We start from the raw sequence: 15,611 nt of genomic DNA, 5'->3' as shown, positions 1-15,611 counted from the left end.
ATCTGCCTAATGCAGATGCCATGACAGTTTGTTATTCTGACAGCATGACCCTTCTGAATAAATCATCTTTATTCTTTAAAATTCAATAGGCATGCTCTACCAAACCTGGGAAACCAGGTGCTGCAGTATAACTGATTATACAGATGACAATACTGTTAAAGAATTAAAAATGTCACATAAATGCAAGATAGAAGAAAATCCAGATAATTCCCATCAATGTTTTTGCCAACGATCTCTACATGGAAGAAAAGACAAAAAATGTGGACCCCATCGAGCCAGTTTTAAGGCCCTTTTTTCCTCTGTAACCCTACTAAAAGAGAATCCAATTCAACAAATATTGACTGAGCATTTCCTGTAAGAGGGCACAGTGCTAGGCGCTGGGGAGATAAAAAGAAATAAGATGGCATCCATGCCCTCAGGGGTCCTAGGGTGGCAGGGGAAACATGCACTCACATACCACAGAACAAAACAGCAAAAGTGTAGATAAACGACATGTGTTTCCGGAGCAATAAATAGAAATGGGGGAAATTACAACTGTTTTGGAACAGTAAAGGTAGTCAGACAACATAACCAAGAAGCAACTAAGGCTCAGAGACAGTGGCTGTTGCCCAAGGGTCATAAAAGAACTCAAAGCCAGGCCGGGTGCAGTAGCTCATGCCTGTAATCTCAGCATTTTGGGACACTGAGGTGGACGGATCATCTGAGGTCAGGAGTTCAAGACAAGACTGACCAACATGGTGAAACCCCATCTCTACTAAAAATACAAAAATTACCCAGGTGTGGTGGCGGGTGCCTGTAATCCCAGCTACGCGGAAGGCTGAAGCAAGAGAATTGCTTGAATCCAGGAAGCAGAGGTTGCAGTGAGCCGAGATCACGCCACTGCACTACAGCCTGGGCAACAGAACGAGACTCTTATCCCAAAAAAAAAAAAAAAAGAACTCAAAGCCAAATCATCAAGTGGGACCAGTCCCCCAATTCCCAGTTCTAGAGCTTCTCTCCCTGGATCATGACCCAGGTACAAATCAAGAATAAAAGTTCTGCAAGAGGGAGCAATCTGCCTAAAAGCCACACGTGGCCAACATCAGCAGGACTTACTGGCTACCCTCCACACTGAGAGCATGATAGCAAAATGGCAATTTTCTGAAGCCCAGCTGACCAGAAGAGATGACCTGCATAGATCAGACCTACAGCAGTAATATTTCCAACTTCATGCTTTAGACACTCCCAAAACGTTTCCCCTGCCTCCATGGCAATTATCTACATTCTACTAAACCAAAATGGCTAACCAAGCAAAGCTACGGCTCATCTTTACTACTTAAGCAATTCATTTGTGCAGCGATGTCTCTGCCCTAGGATTCTGGGAAACACCAGTAAGTGTATTTACTGGCTGTAAATGTTCCTAGGGCTAGAGCTGCAAATCATTAGTCCCTTTGCCTCCCATTTGACCAAGTACACTTATTAACCACCTGTAAAACACCTCAATGAAGTCATATTGAAAGCAATACTGTGATGATATTTCTAAAAGAAGAAGCCTTAAAACATACACACACACACGAAATTCTCATAACCATTCCTAACATCTGCCCTTTGAGAAAGGACGGGGAGGTGGGGGTTGCAGGTTGGAGAAAATACCTTCAAATAAGTTATCTGAAGCATTTGCTAAATGCACACAAAAGAGCCAACCTTTAGAGCTGGAGAATCAGAATAGGGGTTAGGAGACCTGAGACTGGGTATTTGTGGAAATGGAAACAATTAAGCACTCCGGGTAATTCAGATGCACAGCTATGATTAAGAAATAATATTTATATTACGAGTTCAACAATTCTGTATACTGGATCAAAAATTATTTAAGTAGAAATACGACCCCCAAAACCAAGAAGGTGTGTATCATAAACTGCAGTTAAAGACCATAAAAATAGTTCAACTACCATAAAAGCAGTAGGAGACTTAAGACACAAGGTCTTTCTGTGTTGCCCAGGCTGGAGTGCAGTGGCACGATCTTGGCTCACTGCAGCCTCCACCTCCCCAGTTCAAGCGATTGTCGTTTCTCAGCCTCTCAAATAGGTGGGATTATAGGCACGTGACACCACTCCCAGCTACAAGGTTTCCCCATGTTGGCCAGGCTGATTTCACATTGCTGGCCTCAGGTGATTCACCCGCCTCGGCCTCCCAAAGTATTGGGATTACAGGCATGAGCCACCAGGCCCTGCCTTATAGTCAGATTTAGAATTCATTGCCTTTTATGGCTAAGGGGTTTTGTACTGGTTTAGGGAGACATTTCCTATTCCAAGGTTAAGAAATAAAAATATTTGGCCGGGCACAGTGGTTCACACCTGTAATCCCAGCACTTTGGGAGGCCGAGGTGAGCGGATCACCTGAAGCCAGGAGTTCGGGACCTGCCCGGCCAACATTGTGAAACCTCATCTCTACTAAAAGTACAAAAATCAGCCGGTCGTGGGGGTGGGCACCTGTAATTCCAGCCACTCGAGAGGCTGAGGCAGGAGAATCACTTGAACCTAGGAGGCAGAGGTTGCAATGACCAGAGATCATGCCACTGCACTCCAGCCTGGGTGATGGAGTGAGACGCTGACTCAATCAATCAATCTGATTATACAGTTTAAGATATTCGCACGGGGTAGGGGGAGGAACAGCATAAACAGAATCAAACGACAAATGAAGAGATGGGAAAAAATATTTGCAAAGCATATAAAAAAATTTGCAAAACACACAAAAAAATTATATATTTAATAATTATACACTGAAATACTTAAAAGTCAGTAAGACATGGCCAACAGCTCACTAGAAAATTAATCAAAGGTTATAAGTTATCAATATTTAGGAAAATAAATACAATGGCTTGTACACATGAAAAATGCAAATTAAAATATATTACTATCAGATTAGCACAGATTAAAGCCAGAAAATTATAACTCACAGTGTTAAATTGTACAAATTACAGGTAATTCATGTTCCACAGTTGCTGGGAATGCAAATGGATGTGATCAAGTTGGGGGGGCAATTAAATTTTGAAACATACATGTGCAAAGATGTTCAAAGGAACATTTTAAAGGTGCAGATCAGTTTCTTTAAAATGCTGTGATTTGTATAAGGGGACAAAAATATAAATATATATTCTTGAACATATGGGGACTATTTCGAGGACATACAAAACTGTTCAAAATAATTGGCTCTAGGGAACAGGCTGGAGGGCATAAGGGGGAAGTAAAACCTACTTTTCATTATATAACATTTTAGTATAGTTTGAACTTTTACCAATTTCTGACCTGCTTTTTTAATTTAAAAAAAATAGTCAAAAAGTAATAAATGCAGCTAATTTCTCGGGGCTCTAGGCCAGTCTCCTAAGTAGGAAACATGTTCAAACCCAGGGAGTATGCAAGGAGTGCAAGAAAAAAAAAAAAGACTGACATTTCTATTTGTATTATTACCTCGTCATTTCCAATTTTTTGTTATTTGTAACTTTAGTAAACATCAACTATATTAATTCAATAGCACGTGTGTGTGCGTGTGTGTGTGTGTACACAACCAGAGACACCTGGAAAACATTCTCTGGGGAAAGTAATACTCTTTCAATCAATGTCTTCAGAGAAAGTTACCATTTTGTCCACTTTCTGAAAAAGGACTCAATATTTACGATCTTGCATGTTAAATCAGTTGATATAATTCACACGAGGTAACGTCATCTCCCCTAACCACTGAGAAATGAGAATGAAATCAAAAGCCAGAGGTTAAGCTTAGGATCAGTTCCCACACACTGAGATACTTTTAGAACTTAAGTCACAGCCTGTCCCTCCTCTGCTCAAAGTCCCCCAGTCCCTCCCACCTTTCTAAGTCTTACTTGGTTCTGGAAGGCTCTTGGGAGCCAGGCCTCAAGCTCCATCTTAGATTTCATCTTCTGGAACTCTCCTCTCTCTCTTATCCAGCTTCAGTCACTCTGGTGTCTCCTCAAACACACCAAATACACTCTCCCTCTCCCCCACCCCTGGGGGATTATGGTACACAAGCCCTGAGTCTAAAAAGTTCCCTCCACAAGGGGGCCAAATGGCTCCTAACTGTACTCAGGTCCCTACTCAAACATAAACAAATAAAATTCTTATTTTCCACTGTCTCTCTTTACCACATTCTCCTGCTTGATTCTCCCTTAGAGCACGTAACGCCAACCAAAATATATGTGTTTGTCTGGAATAAATTTTAATATAAGCGTCATGAAAGCAGAGTCTTGGTTTCTTCACTACTGTACCTCCAGGACCCAGACTGTGCTAGGCATATAATAGACATTCAAAAAAATTTTCGCTGAGGCAATATTTTTACTAGGTATTTTTGCTGGGTAAACAAAGTAAGGAATGAATAAAGGAATGAACGAATGAACAAATGAAAGCACAGATTGAGACCTGCTTTTACACCTCCCCCATTCTAATTATTTTTGCTGTCAGAATACAAAGTGGCCAAAGCTTCTAAACTGTAGGAGGAGGCAAGGAAATGAATATTTAACTGCTGTCTATGACTTGTGTATTTTTTTAATCCCTTAACATAGCAACAATACTCTGCACAGTGATAAAATGAAAACGCTCTAGTACTGTACCACCCCTAAATCTGTACATATTCTCTGACTTTCTCCGTTAATAATGGCGGACTGTGCTAGCTCCAGAGACCCATGGATGCACCCTATTCCAGGACACTGTCTCCTCTCTCTCTAGTATGGACAGCTCTTCTCCATCCCTCTCTCATCATTCCCATCAGCATACAAACAGGCTGTGACAGTTCTCCACTTTTAAAAAAGTGATAGATATTCCCTGATCTCTTTGCCTCTTACAGAAAAAAAGGGTGCTATATTAATAGTGTCCTGCTTTTTCTCACCTCCCACAAAAAATCCAAGCTCTCTAATCAGACTTTTTATTTCCCCATCACTACCCTTTACCCCAGAAGCCATTTGTGCTAATGTCACCAAGAATCAATTCTGAGTCTCATTTTAACCTGACTTCTTGGCAGCAGTTGACACAGCTGATCACACCTTCCTTGCTAGAATTTCTTCAATTGCTTTCCAGAAACACCAGACTGGCTGGGTTTTCTTCCCCTTCAATGGGCACGGCATTGGCTCCTACTGCTCCATAGCCCACCTCTGGGCCCTAGCCTTTTCCATCGATACTAACTCTAGAGGTGACCTCTTCCAGCCCAATAACTTTAAAGCCCACCTATTTGCCCATAGGTGTCTACAGCCCTGGCCTTCCTGTGGACGGACCATAATCACTTGGCAGCAACAGGATATATCAAATATGAGTCACAATTCTTGATTCCATCCACCTCCAAAATCCAGATATTTTCCTTAATTCTCATTCTTTCCCAACTCCACATATATCCATATCCTCATTATCTCAAGACAATGTGACCACTTCTTGCCACCACTTCCATGCCTACACCAAAGAAGCCTATCTTCTCTCAACAGGACCACTGAAAAAGTCCTGTAACTGATTTCCCTTGTCCACTTCTTGCCTCTTTACATTCAATTCTCCACACAACAGTCAACAGTAAGATTTGCTTTAAAAAAAAAAAAAAAAAAGTCACTCCCTTGCTCAAAATTCTGAAATGGTTTCTCATCACATTCATGCTAAAATCCAAATTCCTTACAATACAAATTCCTACAAGGCCCTGCAATCCAAATTCCTTAAAATACAAATTCCTACAAGGCCCCGCATGACCTGGCCTCTGCCCAACTCCCAGTCCAATCTGGATATGGTCTGTGCGCCCAACACATTGCATGTGTGTTACCTGAGTGGATTTAACAGCATGTGCAGTCAGTCAAGAAACAGACTAGGAAGCACCTCTAGAAAAAAAAAGTGCAAATATCCAATCATTTGGGATTCCAGGCTTTAGATCCTCTCTCAATTCAGCATCAGTTGCTGAATCCGCTCTTTCTCTCCCATCTCAAGCTTGTACTTAACAAGCTTTCTACCCTTGTAATAGAGCTTCAAAATCACAGTGAGATCCCGCACTTCAACTTCATCCCTTTACCTATAGTTCACAGCACCAAAGGTCTTACAGTGACAGCAACAGAGTTTTGCTACAAGTAGGCAAATCTCCTCCAGTAAATTTCTTCTCCACTGTGTTCTAAATGTGCCAGGATTTTCAATAGAAAATTTCACAACCCTGTGCTCTGTCAACCCTAAAACCCTCTCCTCTCCCCAAGTCAAGGCTTCAGAGGAAATAAAAAGTATCACTGCTCATACAAGCTATGTTGAGTTTATCACATCCATTGTCTTTCCGACTTCTGTCCTTGGGATTCCAGTGGCCTTGACCTTGTATAGCTGCCCTCACAGTATCTTTGTCAGTTTATGCACACTACTTCTCTTATTTCTATTTCTCAAATCAATTTCATTGGGTATGTTAGAAATATGCAGAAATTCTAGAAATGAATGTATATGTAAAAATATATTAACAAATATGGAAAAAATAACTATATAACATTTACACTACTCTCAAGATGGTATCAATCCTCAGGATCTCGTTTTCTTACTAGGTCCTTATTGAACTTCACTTCTTAGTTATAAAAGTCCCTTAAAAAAATCAGACCAAAAAAAAAAAAAACAAAAACCTCACACACATCAGATATAGCTTCAACCTCATCAGTTATATCTTGTTGCCAGCTCCAAGTAACTTTTTTTTTTTTTTTTTTTTTTAGACGGAGATTTGCTCTTGTTGCACAGGCTAGAGTGCAATGGCATCATCTCAGCTCACCACAACCTCCATCTCCCGGATTAAAGCGATTCTCTTTCCTCAGCCTCCCGAGTAGTGAGGATTACAGACAGGCATGTGCCACCACGCCCAACTAATTTTGTATTGTTAGTAGAGACAGAGTTTCTCCATGTTGGTCAGGCTGGTCTCGAACTCCCAACCTCAGGTGATCTGCCCACTTGGGCCTCCCAAAGTGCTGGGATTACAGGGGTGAGCCACTGCACCTGGCCCCAAGTATCTTAAGAAACATCTGTAAAGGAGGTTCTCTCCAAACACAGCTTTATAAATAGGCAGAAGAGATGATTGCTCAAAGGTGTGATTTAAGACACCAGGAAAGCTCTTATGCCTCTCCTCCTATCAGACCAGTCCCTACCTTTGAATTCCATACCGTGGTCTTGAAAAGTCGACTCACGATGGGATAAAGGTGCTATCTTAAAATCACCTTAAGGGTCATTCAGTAGGTTGGTAGTGGAGGGCAAAGCTCTTAATAAATGGAGAAAACAAGAGGCTTTAGGTGGATAGGAACATATCCGAAAGATATTTTCAGAAGGAACTTAGCCAAGGGGATCAAAGCAAAGATCACCTCTGCTTTGCAGTGGCTGACCTTTTGTTTATCTAGCTCTCCCACGCTACTGGCAATAATAACAGCCTCACAGACATGTATAGTACTCACTCCTCCACAGGAAGCACCTTCTCTTGACCTATCTTACACAGATGTTCCATAATCTGAAAATCACTGTCCCAACATGGCTGGCCTTCTGCTTATCTTCCTTACCATGCAAGACAACCTCAAACTCGTTCCTTAGCCATGTTTAAATGCGAGGACTCAATAATCAAATATGACAGCAATTGATATATGATAAATACAAATACATTTAGCTCATTTATCTATACTTCCTGAATATTATTCAATTATGTTGATTTATAAATACTTGAGCATATTTCCACTCTAGTGCAAGAAATATATCCATGTTGCTTGCATTGTAGACTATAGTACCATAAACCCCACCCACTCAAACAATGCCGACTTTATCAACAGCCCCATAGCCTCACCTTCTGTCCTGCTATTTCCTAAACCCCATGACACATCACTCTTCTTTCTCTTCTTATAATTCCAGGTAACACAAATAAAATTCACTATAGAACCCTATTAGCCCACCAACTTCAAAGCTAATTTATGGGCCCAAGATTTAGGTCAGCAGTATTCTAACTCTACAAAAGGGGAGGGAGACCAATTTCTGTCCTTTGAGCTCTCATCTGCACAGGAAGCAACCAGAAGGAGGAGGTCCTGAGTCGCTTCAAAAGCATCAGTTCTGATTACTGTACTCATTCTGGAATGGCCATCAAATGCAAGAAGTGTGAAGAAGAAATGGATGCTGTTTTAAAAGAAGGCTCATCCTGACACAGCACACTAATCACCATCTCACTGTCCCTTTCACAAGCTTACCCCCTCTTTGAGCTTACAGCTGCAGTTTGGGAAGAACAGGCTGGCCCAGTCCTCGGAGAACATCCCAGAGAGGAAGACAAGCCAATGGAAGTCCTGAGTGAGAGGGACATTTGCCCTAATGTTTGGTGAGATACCTAACAATGCCCCTAAACCAAGGATAGCCAGTGGCAGGAAAGTGGTATCTTAACACACTGGAGGGGAAACCTATTCTGAGCCCAAGAGAGGCTAAACACTCACATTTAGGAAACACTTAAGAACAGAACATAGTAAATCCTTAAACATTAAAAATTACTCCTCTTGTAGGTTGTATTGGTTCAGGCTGTTGCAACAAATTCTTTAAGCTGTTCCTTGACTGTAAATACCGTACTTCTATATGTGTATATGTTTAAGTATATATGTCTATGTGTGTTTATAAATATAAAATATACATATATGCTATATTTAGTGATCTGTGGTTACTTTTATTTCTTTTTTGTTGTTTACTTGTTGTTTCCCGCACTCCCCCAAAGGGTACTTTGAAATCTTTCCAGTTTTTACAATTAAACCTAACCATCTGGACAAAAATCTTCACATTCACTAAATTAGTCACAGATTTTGTGGGTAAGCTGAGAAAGTAAATGCTATGCTCAGTGCTAGGATTTAAACCACATCTACCACAGCAAAACACTCTCTCTCCAATAATCTCTCCAATTATGCACGCACATTCAGGCTCAAATAACATGGAAGCAACTACACCTCACTGCACAGATTTGTACAATTAGTATTATTCCTTAGATCCCGAAGTAACAACAAATCCAAAGTAAAATTATTCAAAAAGCTTTCAGAATTTATTTTACAGACAAAAGATAAAACAGTGCCTATTTTTTCACCACCATTTAACTTCCTCCTACTCCTGGTGTGTGCTGGCAAGCTGCTCACCAAATGCACAAGTGATTTGAAGAGATCTGTGTTTATGTGTTAAACACTGGCAAAAATGTGATTTGAATACATAGGGCATTTTCTAGATGTTTCAAGTGTAAAAGCCTTTGACCCTCTTCAGAGTTTACTGTAAGTATCAAAAAAGGAAAATTTAACATGTTTAAGATCCAATATACTTACAGAACCGAAATCCAACAAGGGCAAGTGATTTCGTGTTGTCATCCAATCACCAGTATAAAACTATAGATATTACAGAATTTCTATCAATCTAAAACAAGACAGGATTATCTGCTGGAAGTAACTCTCGCAGATGTACTGACTCCAGGTAACTGGGAAAGACTGGTTTTTACAAGGAAATAATGTACAGAAATTTATAGCAGGCTTACGGATGCAAATGCTAGTGTTTCAAAGGAGACTTTAAGCCTTTAATATGAGCTAAGAGAGGCAGTATTAGACTTTGGTGTAAACAGGTTTATAGAAATCATTTTCAGAGTGTCTTAGGTTGGCATTTTTCCTTTCACATTGTATATGGGCAACAAAAAGGATCTACATCTGTAGTATACAGAACAGGTTAGAGAGGAGAAGCAAGAGACAAGAACTCTTGTTAATATTAAATTTTGAGAGGCTGAAAGCTCAGCACTTACTCTCCATTCTTTATGCTACATGTAAGCACATATTAAACTTACTGAAATAAATTGTGTATTACAGGGCGGTGTTTTTTAAATCCTCAGAAGCATTCATATAGTGGAGGCACCGACAATTTGATAAAAAGCTTTCTTTCCAGGAAGGACTAAAACCGTAGAGCTATTTCAAGATTGCAAAGCCTCTAAGCTGTCACAAATACTAAGAGAAGCCATGTTTATCTGTGCACTTTTGTTTTGGTTTGCTAAGTAAACCTGGACTGAGCACATGTTAACATTCAAACAACCAAAGAAATCACAGGTAGGTGAGCATCTGCAGGTGTTCCCACTGGTAAGACATGATTTTTTTTTTTAATAACTTTTTAAAAATGTGTTTACACAAATTTGGTCTGCTTAGTGACTACAGCAGTGTTAAGTTTTTTGTTTTTTGGGTTTTTTTTTGAGACAGAGTCTCGCTCTGTTGCCCAGGCTGGAGTGCGGTGGCGCAGTGTCAGCTCACTGCAACCTCCACCTCCCGGGTTCAAGCATTTCTCCTGTTTCAGCTTCCTGAGTAGCTGGGGTTATAGGCCCGGCCAAGTTACATCATACTTAAAAGTTTGGAGTTTTAGGCCAGGTGTGGTGGCTCACGCCTGTAATCTCGGCACTTTGGGAGGCGGAGGCGGGCAGACTACCTGAGGCCAGGAGTTCGAGACCAGCCATGGGCAACATGGTGAAACCCCGTCTCAACTAAAAATATAAAAATTAGCCGGGCGTGGTGGTGGGTGTCTGTAATCCCAGCTACTGGGGAGGTTGAGGCAGGAGAATCGCTTGAACCTGGGAGGCAGAGGTTGCAGTGAGGCGAGATCGTGCCACTGCACTCCAGTCTGGGTGACAGAGAGATACTCTGTCTCAAAAAAACCAAAAAAAAGAGTTTGGAGTTTTAGACGTTAACAGAAGTAAAATCCAGTCTCTTTCCTCACTAATATGGAAAATATTAACAGGAAAGAATCAGGAATGAGCAATCGCACATTAAAAAGTGAGTAGCAGTTTGACAAGACCGAAACTACTTAGACCTAATTTTTTACACTCTCTTTGCTCCCCAATTCCTACAATCCTTCTCTTGTTCACTGCCCCTCAGAAGAAACAGATCTATATAATGAAGCTATCAGCCATTATTTGGACTCAAAAATCATGCCATTTCAAAAGGATACCAAAATAATAAATAATAGCAGAACTTAAAGCTAGGAGAAAAACAAAACAAGATCACTTTAAGCCAAGTAAGATATTTAAAATTTCAATGTATCAAATATGCATCAATAAACAAATGATTTTAATGTTATAGAAGAACATGCTTTTTCATGGCATGCATCCTGAGCTATCAAAAAGAGACAATTTATATACAAAAGAGCAGATTAAGATAAAGGGTTTCACTCCCAAGATTAAAGTAAAAATAAGAACAGTGAGTTGGGGAGTGTTTAGAAAGATACTTCTAGAAAACAACACTAGATCTTTCCAGAAACCTATTTATTCACAAGAAGATTAGAAGGACAAACTGCAACTACAACATGGACAAATGCCATGATTTCTGGTCATCCAGTCCTTAGGAAAAGGGTTTTTTTGTTTGTTCAAAGAAAAAAAAAAAGAGAGAATGACATTCAGGCTGCCAGGCAACTGCTTTTCCCCCTCCAAAACTGCTGTACCACTTCACTGCTGTTGCTGGAGAGTCCCTTTCTATTCAGAAACAGGGCTAACTAATGAAATCGTGGGGAATTTCTATAAACGGTCCCAATTATTCAAGAGAATGCATTGTCTAGGGCCCTTGCAACAAAAGCTCTACCACAACTACCCTCTTTCCCACACACCTTTCTACTTTTTACTCCCTACCTCCACTACCACCATTCCTCCGTAAGTGAGCAAAAAGGAAGATTCCCCAAGTTTTCTAGCCCCTCTCTCAGCTAAAAGAATCTTAAGATTTTTGCTTCCTGACCAGGGAGCACAGAAATAACCTGCCTCCCCGCACCCCCGCTTCTTCCCTGCCTCTGTACAGCTTAAAAAATGCACTTGGCCAGGCAGTTCTCTCCATTAAACAATTCATTCTTCTTTTGCTTTCTTTGTGAAAAAAAGGGTAAAAACAGCTGAGCATGATCACAAAACATAACATTGGGCATTCAATTTCTGTACCTTACGGCCTCATTCTTTCACCTCATCCATAGGATTTGGCGACGGAGTAAATCTTAATCTGCAAACAAATGGTTTGCTCTACAATTAAACCATTCATTCTCTCTCTCTTTCTCTTCCCCCACCCTGCCCCCCCATTTGGCCGCTGCCCAACCCAAAGTCTTCTAGGTTCTTCCATTATTTAGCTCTCCCAATGGTTAAAAAGCAATAAGCTCATTTGGAGTTTATAAAACTATGCACCATCAACAAAAGCATGTAATGCTTCCAAGATGCACAGTGGCTTCTACAAGCACAATGAGGAGCTGTGTATAGTCTCCCCCCAAACAAAAATGCCCAGGCCCCAATTAAGCACCCTGGGGGCTTTCAAAGCAGTTATGCTAAGTTGCAAATACAGCAAGATCCACTTGAACTCCAACTGTCTTGTGTGCTTTTCCTCCCAAGGTAGGGAAAAAGCCGGGGCAGACTGACCTCATTAAAGGGTAATTAGTGAACCCCAGGACTTGAGGGGCTACCACAATCATTGCTATTGTGAGCATTTCACTACGGGGCCACTATTTTTTTCTTTTTTTAACCCAGGAGGTCTCTGCACTGTGAAGGCCCAACATTTTAAATTTTTAAGGATTTCAATCTGGCTGTTTTTTTCTACTACTAGTCATTGAGTAAGAAGAAAGGAAGCAATACAAAGAGTACGCCAACTTCTTTTGTGGGATTCTGGCATATCTAAAAATAAGCTTTTAGAAAATCATTTAAATAATGTATACTCTATATATCTAAGAAATAATTTTGAATAGGTTTTGTGGAAACAAAATGAAATAAATTCTCCACCTCCTGATTAGAGATTGAAAGTGGCACATAAAAGAGCATTAGAAATCAATCAATATAGGGTTTTATGACTGTATATGATAAAGATGTTTTAAAAAAAACTCATGCAGCCATTTACATGCGCAGTTGTTACTCAGAAACTAATACACAGTGATGAGATCAACATAACCACTTTACCATCAATAAAATCCTTCACACCTCTTTAAAGCCTATTATTACTGTTGATATCAATCTGCCAGGATGCTTGAGGACTAAATTCTACTATAAAATGCACCAGTAAATTTCGCTGTTTACATTAAGAGTAGCACCTTTTCACAAATACTAATCCAGAGATCCACTGCCTTGGTACTAAAATTCTCCAGTACTTGAGAAAGCAGTCTTTAAGACAAGTAATAAAATGGTTGTCTTAACTTGACATTCTCAGCAACCAAGATTGAAACAACTCTAATATTTACATATAACCAGGGGGATCAACATCTTTGTTTAAAAAAAAAAAAAAAATTCACCGAAAGAGAGGAAATGGAGTTGGGGTGATGGGTGATGATCACCCTCTAAACAGAACAATCCCAGAGCTAGGTCCATTCTCCTAACATTGGCGTAAGGAGGGAGTGGGAAGACCAAAGTCACAGGAACCCACCTACTATACTGATCTCAGCACAACCAGCCCAGCCGCTCACTGAGGGAGGGTGTGCTCCAGAGACCTACACAAAAACTTGGGTACACATTAATGCCCACAGTAACTTCTTTAATGCTGCCGTTAGATTTGTGCCAAGCCAATTAATCACCCAATTCATTTATTTGGCTTTACAGCTTTTGAATATTGAATGAAAGAATTTAAAAGTGTGGAACAAAAGTCTTTGTGTTTTGGCCAAAGTATACTTAAGCTATATTTAGAAGGAAATGTGTGTGTATATTTCTCTTTTATTAAAACACTGCATAGGGACCCTTCCTTAGCCAAACATCCTTGTTTTGTTTATTTTAGAAATACTACAAAATTTATTTGCATTACTTAAACATATGCAATACATTTTGGGAAATCTTGAAAGGATGGAAAAGGCTTATTAAGTGATGGGGGGCAACATAGTTGCTTTGTTTTGTTTTAATGTACTTAGTATATTCGGCTTTCGGGAAAAAAATGCAAACCCTGGAAGTCATTCCAAACAGTTGGAAACTCTTCCTCTTAAAGTAAATCCAAGGGCTCAAAAAATAAATATTCAAGAGCATTAATTTGTTTCTAGATGTGTGCGTGCAAGTAAAACAGCAGTCATAATGTGGAAATTTCAGTCACATTTTGCAACTAATTGGAAGCAGATTAGAATTCTGCCTCAGGGGAACGTTGTCAAACTAGAAGCTGGAGCAAATGAAGAAAGAGGTGAGGGCGTCGTGAAGAGCTGACAGATTTACAGCGCTCAGGGCCATAAACGGGTCCCCGGCGGGAAGAAGGGCGCGTCCCCGGCTGCACGCCCCCGCCGCCCCGTCGGGAGCGCGCAGCCCCGGGCCCGAGGTGCCAGCGGCCACGCCCCCAAGAGCCCAGGACCCTCCATCTGCTCCCATAGCGAAAACAATAAACGGACCTGCTGAAGTGCGAATGATAAGATAGAAAACCTGCACACTGATAAACTGGAGGATGCAAAAGTCAAAGGGAGAGAAGGCTTCTTTATTTTAAGAATGGGGGAAGGGAAGAGCAAAAGAAAGCAGATTGTGGAGGATAATACAGCAATGGAGTAATGTTTAGAAACAGCTGCTCGCTTTCTACTTCAGTGTCTGGCATCTGCTGCGGCATCATGGGAAAGGCTGTTGAAAGATTTGGGCAAGGAATGTAAATGGAGACAATTGACCAAATGGAGTTGGATGCGGAGAGGCTCAATTGCTCTGTTTTAACATCATGTTGCTCCCTTTTGGGAGCAGAAACAAACAATATTACTTAACTCAAATTACACCTTCAGAGAAGTTTAAAGATTTGGGAATACGAATCGCTTTTCAATTACTGAAGATGTCAAACGATATAGGGGGATAAAATCTAGTTGCAGCCTCCACTTCTCAAAGTGTTGAGCTCATCTTCCACACATCTTCACAGAAGCTAAATGGAAGTAGCTTCCTCTGTGTTTCAATTATTTTGAAAAAAAAAAGATGTTTAATCACCACTGCTTACTTCTTAACTGGCTCAAGGGATAGTTTCTATTTGTTGTGCCTATTTTCCCCTTCGCTGCAAAGATTCAGCTCTAATTTCATTTCCATCACAAAAGAACTGGCAAATAACTAAAGCACGGGAACACATAACTAAAGTGCTGCTGTGCTAGTCATAAGCCTATAATAAAGCACAGATTTGATAGTATTATCCATGTACTGTGGTGAACCACACACAAATAAACAGTTCTCCATGAAGAATGAAAACCCAAGGCTTCAACCCTTCCAGTTCAAACATTTTTGTTGTTTTTAACATGAGCCATCCATAAAATCAGTCAAGGAAGTGACAGGAAATCCAGAAGTAATCTGGCCTGGCTATGCACACTTCGGAAAAAAAAAGTTAGAAGATGCTTTCCAACTCATCCTGATGATGTTTGAGGTGAAGAATGGATAAAACTGTAAAATCTAGGCACAAAAACAAAAGGTACTTTTATGCCAGCTGAATTCAAACATATGATGAGTGTAGTTTAAAAATTTTTTTTTAAAAAAAGTACATTTCCTCCAGCGTGGGGAAAATTTTCTAACCTAACTAGGAACAACTTAGACACAATCTTTGAACCTTCAGTGACTAATGCGAAGGACAAAAAGGTGTACCGAAAGCGGCCAGAGGGCCAGATGTGCTTTCCTAAGAAACTAAACCAGGAGTTTTCTTTAATCAAAAGGACAAACAGTGACTTCCAGGAGTTTATGAA

General features: G+C 40.4%; 1 protein-coding gene across 6 annotated transcripts in view; it reads right to left on the bottom strand.

Annotated features, from left to right (window-relative positions):
* ZNF608 (zinc finger protein 608) overlaps positions 1–15,611 on the bottom strand; it is a 123,300-nt gene that overhangs the window by 95,599 nt on the left and 12,090 nt on the right. The window contains exon 1 of one of the 6 annotated variants that reach the window (XM_050794542.1): positions 3,857–12,024. The exons of the other annotated variants lie outside the window; for them this stretch is intronic. Coding sequence (XP_050650499.1) covers positions 3,857–3,910 — 54 coding nt within the window. The 5' untranslated portion in view covers positions 3,911–12,024. Of the gene's footprint in view, positions 1–3,856; positions 12,025–15,611 lie in introns of those variants that run through there. 6 annotated transcript variants of the gene reach the window in all.

The sequence above is a fragment of the Macaca thibetana genome, chromosome 6 (genome assembly GCF_024542745.1).
Source record: "Macaca thibetana thibetana isolate TM-01 chromosome 6, ASM2454274v1, whole genome shotgun sequence".
In the NCBI taxonomy this organism is placed as follows: Eukaryota; Metazoa; Chordata; class Mammalia; order Primates; family Cercopithecidae; genus Macaca; species Macaca thibetana.
This window is presented reverse-complemented; position numbering and strand designations above follow the sequence as displayed.